Source organism: Triticum aestivum, chromosome 5D (assembly GCF_018294505.1).
Source record: "Triticum aestivum cultivar Chinese Spring chromosome 5D, IWGSC CS RefSeq v2.1, whole genome shotgun sequence".
Taxonomy (NCBI): Eukaryota; Viridiplantae; Streptophyta; class Magnoliopsida; order Poales; family Poaceae; genus Triticum; species Triticum aestivum.
The window spans coordinates 389,031,569-389,042,715 of NC_057808.1; the positions used below are offsets into that span (position 1 = coordinate 389,031,569).

The window sequence follows — 11,147 nt, forward strand, 5'->3', positions numbered from 1 at the left end:
CCATTTCGAGACTCCTCGTCATGTCCGTGATCATATCCGGGACTCTGAACTACCTTCGGTACATCAAAACACAAAAACTCATAATACCGATCGTCACCGAACTTTAAGCGTGCGGACCCTACGGGTTCGAGAACTATGTAGACATGACCGAGACACGTCTCCGGTCAATAACCAATAGCGGAACCTGGATGCTCATATTGGCTCCCACATATTCTAGGAAGATCTTTATCGGTCAAACCGCATAACAACATACATTGTTCCCTTTTGTCATCGGTATGTTACTTGCTCGAGATTCGATCGTCGGTATCTCAATACCTAGTTCAATCTTGTTACCGGCAAGTCTCTTTACTCGTTTCGTAATACATCATCCCGCAACTAACTCATTAGCTACAATGCTTGCAAGGCTTATAGTGATGTGTATTACCGAGTGGGCCCAGAGATACCTCTCCGACAATCGGAGTGACAAATCCTAATCTCGAAATACGCCAACTCAACAAGTACCTTTGGAGACACCTGTAGAGCACCTTTATAATCACCCAGTTACGTTGTGACGTTTGGTAGCACACAAAGTGTTCCTCCGGTAAACGGGAGTTGCATAATCTCATAGTCATAGGAACATGTATAAGTGATGAAGAAAGCAATAGCAACATACTAAACGATCAAGTGCTAAGCTAACGGAATGGGTCAAGTCAATCACATCATTCTCCTAATGATGTGACCCCGTTAATCAAATGACAACTGATGTCTATGGTTAGGAAACATAACCATCTTTAATTAACGAGCTAGTCAAGTAGAGGCATACTAGTGACATTCTGTTTGTCTATGTATTCACACATGTACTAAGTTTTCGGTTAATACAATTCTAACATGAATAATAAACATTTATCATGATATGAGCAAATAAATAATAACTTTATTATTGCCTCTAGGGCATATTTCCTTCAACTTTTGTGGTTTTTTTGGAACATCGTCCCAATAGTTGTGCTTCCTTGTATATACTAGAAAAATTTCTCATGCATGTTCTAGTACATGTCCGAGATTTACCTACCATATTCATGTGATTGTGTAAAAATGGATATTTTTTATAAATTATTCCCTCCGTCCCATAATATAAGAGCTAGTGTCAAAAACGCTCTTACATTATGGGACAAAGGGAGTATTTGGTAAACACTTATTGGCTTAATTTTTTTTCGGTGGATTAGTTAATACGGTTGACTTGCGTGATTAAGGAGCATTTAACGCTGTGGTCGATGTGACGCATATGCTTACCATTTGCGTATCTTCCTAGCTTCGTGCCTCAACTTTGAAAAATACTCAAATGTGCGTTCTTGCCACATTACACGTCTCCCTGTACTTTCTATGTACTCCTACTACTCAACTAAATCAGTTATAGTATTTCTCTTAACCGTTGCGAACGTGAGATCACAGGTCAACTCCTGGTTGGTCATAACGATCTTCCAAATACGTTGCACCTACCCTCCTCGTTGGCTATTTAAACCACCAAGTTGTCGCTTCCCTCCTCACACTCCCAAGCTGCTTCATCAAAGAGCAAAAACCTCTAGGCTCTCTAACCACCTCGATCGCGCAGAAGATGGCCTCCGCGACGCAGCAGCACCGGCGCCGCCGCGCCATCCTCCAGCTGGCCGCCCTGCTGGTCCTTGTCTCGCAGGCAGCGGCCGCGGGCGGCGCCTGCAAGAGCGAGAAGTTCCCGGCTGGCAAGAGCTACGAGACGTGCGCGGACCTCCCGGCCCTCGGCGCCGCGCTGCACTGGACCTACGACGCGGCGGCCTCGTCGCTCTCCGTGGCGTTCGCGGCCAAGCCGGCGAGCGGTGCCGGCTGGGTGTCGTGGGGGATCAACCCCACCGGCGACGGCATGAAGGGCGCGCAGGCGCTCCTCGCCTTCAAGAGCGGCGCCACGTACGTCGTCAACACGTACAACCTCACCGGGTACAAGCCGCTCAGCCCGGCGTCCACGCCGATAGCGTTCAAGGCCACCGGGCTCGCCGCCGACGAGGGCGCCGGCGGGAAGGTGCGGCTCTACGGCACGCTGCAGCTGCCCAAGGGCATGGAGTCCGTGAACCACATCTGGCAGGTGGGGTCCGCGGTGGCCAACGGGGTGCCGGCCAAGCACGCGTTCGGGCAGGAGAACCTGGATGCCAAGGGCAAGCTCGTGCTCGCCGGTGCCGGCGCGCCGGAGGCCGCCCCGGCTCCTGCTGCCGGTGACTCGTCCGCTGAGTCTGGTAGCGTGGAGGCAGAGTCGCCGTCGTTGCCCACGCCGTCAGGCGGGAAGAAGTCGCCACCAGCGGGAGCGGCGTCCACCACCCACGCCTCGGCTCCGGTGCTGATCGTGCTTCTGGCATTGGTGGGTTTCTTGGCGATTGTGTGATGTGAGTGAGATTAATCTGTCCACGGGAGGGAAGGATGTAGGATCGATCGAGCTAGTTTTATTGTCTCTTGGACACGGATGTATAATTTTGCCCTTCTCTTGTTCATTTTTTTCTCTGGGTTGAAATAAAAGTGATTGCTGCATTGTCAAGTGGGTGTTTTGATTTGTTGAGAGTACTTGCCGGATGTGTTGGGTCAAACCAATGGCTTGCATTTAATTTTTAAGCAAAGTGCATATTCTGATTCATTTGATCGAGGGAGTCAACTCGAAAAGAATCTTTGTGGTGATCCGATCTTGCTATCTGCACTCAAATGATACATTTTATATTTTGATAAAGTGTAGCTCTTATTTCACCATTCAGAAACCTGGAGGTCATCCCCTAAAAAAAACCCTGGAGGTCAGGTTGCTACATAATAAACTTGAACAAAAATTTGGCTATTCGAGGTAGTTAGCAAATTGGTGGGTTTTTTAATATGCTTTTTTTTAGAAAAGGAGGATGACCCCGGCCTCTGCATCTGGGCGATGCATACGGCCACTTTATTAATTATTCTCACAAGACCTTACAAAGTAATACCACAGTAAGACTAAAGCCGCCGTCTAAGCAACAAACTGTCGCTACACCTATCCAGTTGATGAAGGGGCGCAGATAGTCTGGGCCTAATACCAAACAGACATCGCAATTAAACCTAACATCCAAGACCTGAGGACCCATCCAGGACGCCTGCCGGGCATGGGTCTCGTCGGTCCGGCGTGCTCTCAGAGGCCGCCGCCGCCAATTGCCACCGCTCCATCTTCAGAATTGTACTGATGCATCAACCTTGCTCGGTCTACCTATCATCGACGCCACCACGGCGCCCAACGGCACCTCCTCCCTGCGCGCAAACAGCTGAGCACGTCGCGGTCGCCACTGATACACCTCAGCACCATGCTGCCAAGTACCACCAGCTGACACAGCTTGAGGTCTTTGGAGAATCTGTCGTGGGTAGCACCTGCTGACCACGCATGACAAAGCGTAGCACCTGTCGGTCAGGCATGACTTGACATCTCCACCGAAGCTCCGTGCAAGACGAAGCCGCTCCACCTCCTGCCTCTGACTTCCAGCGCTGCTCCACAAACAATGCTCCCAAGAGAGAAACGATACCGCAGTGCCGCCATCGTCCGATCTGGAACACCAGATCCTAGGGTTTCCTCCAGAGCAGCACGAGTGGGTCGACAGTAGTTACACGATGATGCCTCCGTCAAGGTAACGGCGTAGAACGCCGCCATCGCCTGCCAACGGCTCGGTTTTCACCGGCAACCATGTTTCCCCAACTCGCGGCCGGGACTAGATGATGGATTTCAAGATCCGATCACCAAGCCTCTGGCCGGCCATCTCTGACGAAGAAGATGACCACCACCATTGGCCAGTGAGACGACGCGAGATGAAGTAGGGCGCTGCCAGCGTGCGTCCTGGCCAGCACCACCGGCGCTCGGCCCGTCCCGGACCACGCCTCATGACCGAGGGCAACGGCAAGCGCTGCCACGACGAGGACGCAGACCGGAAGCCCAGATCCGGCCCACCCGCGCGCCGCCACGTGGCCACCACCAAGCGCCGTTCAGGGGCAGCCCCGCCGCCGTGAGGGACGCCGCCCCACGGGCAGCAGGCGCCAGCCACCGGCGGAACTCCGCCGCGCGCCACCGGCCGCCGCAAGATCGCCATCGGCCGCCGCGAGATTTGCGTGAGAACGACGAGGACGCCCCGCCGCCACCTTCCCTGGGGACCACGCGGGCTTCGCCGGTGTCCCCTCCGGCGGCGGCGAAGCGGGAGAGGAGCGGGGAGGGGCGGCTGGCGGCGCGGTTAGGGTTTCCCCCGTGCGCCAGAGGCGACGCGCGGGGGACGGGGGGTTTTGCTAGCTTAATTGAGAAAAGGTTGTCTTAAGAGCCGGGTTTTCTAATAATAATAATATGCTAGTATTAATGAGTTTTGCTACACCCACTTAGGCAAAGAGAGTTGAGTTTTTCTGTTCTAGGGTGAGTTGCAGAGTATGCATTTGAATCCTTCGTCACATTAGTTGTGTGCGCTTCAGCTAATAAAGGAATAACTCACTAATGTCATCCAAATCTTAGTGAAAAATTGAGAATTTGAATCCCTTCCTCATTTGAATATTCATGTGTGCTTCAGCTAATGGAGGGATAACTCATTTTCTTCTTGTAAGGTATGTCTCTTCGGTGTAATGTCAATATTCTTGCTAAAATTTGGTTGCATATACAAAGTCTATAGGTCTCTTGTATGGAGTGGAATTTATTTGAACACATGCACCAATTTCAATCTGATACTTAGTATGTATTTTCTATGTGTAATCGAATGATGATGTAGCTGTGACATTAGTCATGAATTCCTTGGAGGCTAACCCGTTGATTTATCTCTATTTTCCTCCCCAAAATAGTAGTTAGCAGGAGGCACGCAAACTGTACTTGGTACCTTTTTAGTGGAGCAAACCATAATACATACTCCATCTGATCCACATTAATTGTAGCTGATTTAGTACTAAATCAGCGGCAATTAATATCGATCGGAGGACGTTATTTTGGAATGCAGAATAATCTGCCATGTGGGACGACACAGAAAATCATATTCATCACTTTTTGCACATGATATCGCTATATCGCCTAGGCAAACTGCACCCATGTAGTGATTTTTTTCATTTATGTTTTTGTTTGGTATTCTTGTCTTTTTTATTTTCTATCTTTTTTCCTGGGTTTCTTTGGGATTTTTTTTCATATTTTTAATCATGAACATTCTTTTAAAAATTCATGAACGTTCCTAGAAAATGACAAGCATATTTTTAATGTTCGTGAACATTTTCTTGAAATCATGATATTTTTCATAGCTAGTAAACATTTTATAAAAATCATGAAACAACTGAAATTTTAAATTAATGAACAATTTCTAAATGCATGAAATATTTTTTAAAATAACAACACTTTTAAAATTTGAATATTTTAAAAAATGTGACCATTTTTATTTTCTATAATGAAAAATAAAGCTTATTTGGCCGGTCCATTTTAGGATCCTTGTGTATTATTCGGACAATTCATCGGCTGGAGGGATGAATAAAAGTTCCCAGACGAGCCATCTCTTCCTCTAACTGTCAGGTTACCAGCTCATGGTAAATCATCACTATTTCTTTTGGGCCATTAAAGCCCAGATCTTGTTCTAGTTGGGCTGAGGGTTCACTATTTTCTCAAGTGAGCTACTCCATAATATAAGAGCAGGGAGTGCTTAGTAAACTCTAGAGCGATCCCTAAAAAAAAACTCTAGAGCGGATTTTTCTCAAAAAAAAAAAGGTAAACTCTAGAGCCGAAATCTAACAACCAAACTAAAGACAACTGGACCAACCAAACAGCTAGGATCCTAACAACTACTTATAAATAAATATATGATTTTCCATGTGTTACAGAGGAGGCACAAGATATATTCAACATTTGTTTATGAGGAAAAGAAATTCCTGAACGTGAACTAAGCTTAGCTTAGTTTTTTTTTTTTGAGAATCACTAAGCCTAGTTTTTTTTTTTAGGGTAAGCCTAACTTAGCTGGTTAGTTCTTTTGTGGTGGAACCAGCCCACTCGGGCTCAAGTTCTAGACTTATCACGTATGCTCGCATATTTTTTAGATTTATTTCAGGCTTTTCGACCTTACTTGTTTAACAAAAAAGCAATGCATGATTAGCTTGGTACTTAAACTATATAGAATGTGTTTAGTTCGGCGTTTGTTTTCTTCTATCTAAATAGTTAGCCATACTAATATATTTTTCTTGGCTTGACACATGTACTCGCATATTTTTTGGATTTATTTCAGCCTTTACGGTGTTAATTTTTCATTGGTATGGCGAGCCCGTCAAGTACGCCTGAGGTGCTTATAGGGGTAGGTTGCGTGCTAATATTCATAGGAATGAGTGTGTGAGCGTTTGCTTATGTACTATGTGTCTCAAAATAAAAATCCGGAAAATGATCAGATGATTGATAATTTGTACTTGTAACAGAAATGCAATACATGATTAGCTTGGTACTTAAGTTATATAGAATGTATTTGGTTCAAAGTTTTACGTCTGTTATCTTCTATATTTGAATAGCTAGCCCGACTAATATATTTTTCTCAATATACAAGCATGTCACCTCTGTGTGAGAAAACTTTGATGTATTGGAAAAAGCCCACTTCAACCTGTGGATTTTCATTCTTTTAAGCTATTTTATATTTAATAAATATTTTTTGAGGATATATTTAATAAATATTTTACAGATATTATGTTATAAAACATAATAAATTATATGTATTTTCTGTTTTAGTTATTATCTTAATCAAATATTCATACTCCATACAATCAAATCTCACTAAAATATATTGCAAAATATTCCTGTTACAAATCTAGTACCGACAACGAAAGCCTCCGACTAAACCAATATATGCTTGAATGGCGCTCCAAGTCAACAAATCCAGATTCTTAAAATGAATCTAGATGAGTTCCTCCACGTCTCCTACTGCCTAATATGAATATCCATTAACTAATACATTTATTTCATAGTCATCTTTCACATTATAAAGATGGCACCCTCGCATTTGTGAAGGCCACTGTGGTGGTTATGTTATCGTGGCTATTATTGAACTGATGTAATCACACTGGGTACACAAACTTGCATGGTGGGAATGATTTGGTCCAAGAACTTATAAAAGGGGAAGGTGCGGCTGAGCCGAGGCTCACCCCCGCCCCCATCCATGCCAAATCCAATGAGATTCGTGTGTCTCAATGTGACTTAACCTACTGGCTACGATGGCTAGAAAAGAAAAGGAGAGAGACACCAAATCAAGAATGTTAAAAGCGAAAACACAAGTCTTGATAACTATTTTAAAAATAGAAATTTTTTAAACCCAAATAAATTGAGAAAAACAAAGTAAGGATGTTCTCAGTAAAAATAGGGTTCCACACGCCTTCCCGTTCAACCTTGACGCCGTTACCGGTCGTCCCCAACCCGGATGACCTTGTTCATCCAGTGCCTTTCTCACAATTTATGTTAATGTTTTAGGCGTTTGATGGATTGGATGAGGTTTACTTATACTCGTAGTTGAACTATGATGTGGTGCATTTGAATTGTTTATGTTTGTTTTGAAATGCGGTCCATTCATTTGAATTGTTAACCTAAATGTTTCAATGAATTGGCAAAATATTTTGGGGGGGGGGGGATTAAGTTTTGGAGGATCTGCTAGATGGATAAAATTTGAATCCCTAAAAAATAACATTTTAGAGGATAGGATGGGCGAATTTTGGAGGATCTGCTAGAGATACTTTTAGGTCACATAAAAAAAGAACAATAAAATGTTCGGGAACGTAGCATGCAATTTCAAAAAAATTCCTACGCTCACGCAAGATCTATCTAGGAGATGCATAGCAACGAGAGGGGGAGAGTGTGTCCCCGTACCTCGTAGACCGAAAGCGGAAGCGTTAGGTTAACACGGTAGATGTAGTCAAACGTCTTCACGATCCAACCGATCCATGTACCGAATGTACGGCACCTCCGAGTTCAGCACACGGTCAGCTCGATGACGTACCTCGAACTCTTGATCCAACAGAGGGTTGAGGGAGAATTCCGTCAGCACGACGGCGTGGTGAAGGTGATGGTGATGTGATCCGCGCAGGGCTTCGCCTAAGCAGTATGACGCTATGACCGGAGGAGTAAGCTGTGGAGGGGGGCACCGCGCACGGCTAAGAGACCAATTGATGTGCTATGGGGTGCCCCTGCCCCTGTATATAAAGGAGGGGAGGAGGAGGCTGGCCACAAGGGGGGGCGCCATGGGGGGGGAGTCCTACTAGGACTCCACTCCTAGTAGGATTCGCCCCCCCTTTTCCTTTCTTACCGGAGGGGAAAAGGAAGGAGAGGGAGAGGGAGAGGGAGAGGGAGAGGGAGAGGGAAAGGGGGGCGCCGCCCCCTCCCCTAGTCCAATTCGGACCGCCATGGGGGGGGGAGGCGCGGCCACCCCTTGCGGCCCTCCTCTCTCTCCACTAAGGCCCATGTAGGCCCAATACTTCCCCAGGGGGTTCCGGTAACCCCTCGGTACTCCGGTAAAATACCTGAACCACTCGAAACCATTCTGATGTCCGAATACTACCATCCAATATATGAATCTTTACCTCTCGACCATTTCGAGACTCCTTGTCATGTCCGTGATCTCATTCGGGACTCCGAACAAACTTCGGTCACCAAAACACATAACTCATAATACAAATCATCATCGAACGTTAATAAGCGTGCGGACCCTACGGGTTCGAGAACTATGTAGACATGACCGAGACACATCTTCGGTCAATAACCAATAGCGGAACCTGGATGCTCATATTGGTTCCTACATATTCTACAAAGATCTTTATCGGTCACACCGCAATAACAACATACATTATTCCCTTTGTCATCGGTATGTTACTTGCCTGAGATTCGATCGTCGGTATCATCATACCTAGTTCAATCTCGTTACCGGAAAGTATCTTTACTCATTCTGTAATGCATCATCCCATAACTAACTCATTAGTCACATTGCTTGCAAGGCTTATAGTGATGTGCATTACCGAGAGGGCCCAGAGATACCTCTCCGATACTCGGAGTGACAAATCCTAATCTTGATCTATGCCAACCCAACAAACACCTTCGGAGACACCTGTAGAGCATCTTTATAATCACCCAGTTATGTTGTGACATTTGATAGCACACAAGGTGTTTCTCCGGTATTCGGGAGTTGCATAATCTCATAGTCAGAGGAAAATGTATAAGTCATGAAGAAAGCAGTAGCAATAAAACTGAACGATCATTATGCTAAGCTAACAGATGGGTCTTGTCCATCACATCATTCTTTAATGATGTGATCCCGTTCATCAAATGACAACACATGTCTATGGTTAGGAAACTTAACCATGTTTGATTAACGAGCTAGTCAAGTAGAGGTATACTAGGGACACTCTGCTTTGTCTATGTATCCACACATGTACTAAGTTTCTGGTTAATACAATTCTAGCATGAATAATAAACATTTATCATGATATAAGGAAATATAAATAACAATTTTATTATTGCCTCCAGGGCATATTTCCTTCAGTCTCCCACTTGCACTAGAGTCAATAATCTAGATTACATAGTAATGATGCTAACACCCATGGAGTCTTGGTGCTGATCATGTTTTGCTCGTGGAAGAGGCTTAGTCAACGGGTCTACAACATTCAGATCCTTATGTATTTTGCAAATATCTATGTCTCCCTCCTCGACTCGATCGCGGATGGAATTGAAGCGTCTCTTGATGTGTTTGGTTCTTTTGTGAAATCTGGATTCCTTCAATTGCTCCAGTATTGTCACAAAAGATTTTCATTGGACCCGATGCACTAGGTATTACACCTAGATCGGTTATGAACTCCTTCATCCAAACTCCTTCATTTGTTGCTTCTGAAGCAGCTATGTACTCCGCTTCACACGTAGATCCCGCCACGACGCTCTGCTTGGAACTGCACCAACTGACAGCTCCACCATTCAATATAAATATGTATCCAGTTTGCGACTTAGAGTCATCCGGATCAGTGTCAAAGCTTGCATCAACGTAACCATTTACGACAAGCTATTTGTCACCTCCATAAACAAGAAACATATCCTTAGTCCTTTTCAGGTATTTCAGGATGTCTTTGACCGATGTCCAGTGATCCACTCCTGGATTACTTTAGTACCTCCCTGTTAAACTTATAGCAAGGCACACATCAGGTCTGGTACACAGCTATAGCGACCCGACCTCAAACGGTCAAGTCTCTGTGCTTCAGTGTCATCCCTGGATCGGTAATGCTGACACACACAGTACTCGAAGGATTTATAACAGAGTAGCAATCACACACTTATTACATCGAATGTCTCAAAAAAGAACTTATTATAATAAATATGGCTTAAGGCCATCTAATACGATAACAACGGAAGGCTTGGAAGATAAAGTGAGTCCATCAACTCCAACGGCATAGCTGAGCTGCACGGCAACGACCTAACGAACCTTACTCCTCGTCTGAAAAGTCTGCAACATAATACGTTGCAGCCCGAAAACGGGTCAGCACATGGAATATGCTGGCAATATAACACAGTAGAGCAAGAACAGAATAATGCTATCACTACATGCATATTTGGCTGGTGGAAAGCTCTATGGTTATAGTTTTTGCGAAAAGCCAATTTTCCCCTACAACAAAGGAATATATTTTATTTAACTATCATGGTAGTTGAAACATCATTGAGAAGGTTCCTCCAACTCAATCCCAATTAAGGTAATTATCAACCCAACAATATTAATTTAGAGTGATGAGATACTTATGATACTCCAATTACTAGATACTTAAGATTGTCCATAACCGGGGACACGGCTAACCATGATTAGATTGTACACTCTGCAGAGGTTTGCGCACTTTTCCCCACAAGACTCGATCTCCTCCGTTGGATTTCTCGCACTACAAGGTGTTTGAGAAACGGATGACCGAGACATAGCCTTTCAGAAACATTAACTCTCTACTCCGGGCAGACCATACCAACCTACATCCCTCTACCTGCTGATCGACCTCTTCAAGAGCTCACGCAACTTACTCAACTATGCTAGAGCCCATAATAGCTTGTGGCTGCACACGGAAGTTTCTAGCATGAACATATCTCAGTTCCCTTTGAGCCTGGGTGGCAGACCTTAGGATGATCACACGGGTACTCCGGGATATCCTAGGACAAC

At 45.0% G+C, this 11,147-nt stretch overlaps 1 protein-coding gene across 1 annotated transcript; it reads left to right on the plus strand.

The window, feature by feature from the left end:
- Positions 1-1,538: 1,538 nt before the first annotated feature.
- On the plus strand, positions 1,539-2,536 carry LOC123125062 (auxin-induced in root cultures protein 12-like). The gene has a single exon (XM_044545594.1). It carries the CDS (start codon positions 1,592-1,594, stop codon positions 2,384-2,386), a length of 795 nt encoding a protein of 264 aa, XP_044401529.1. The 5' UTR covers positions 1,539-1,591; the 3' UTR covers positions 2,387-2,536.
- Positions 2,537-11,147: the final 8,611 nt, after the last annotated feature.

Bases quoted from the DNA above. Each gene is read 5' to 3' on its own strand.
- LOC123125062 (XM_044545594.1), top strand. From the start codon at position 1,592: ATGGCCTCCGCGACGCAGCAGCACCGGCGCCGCCGCGCCATCCTCCAG.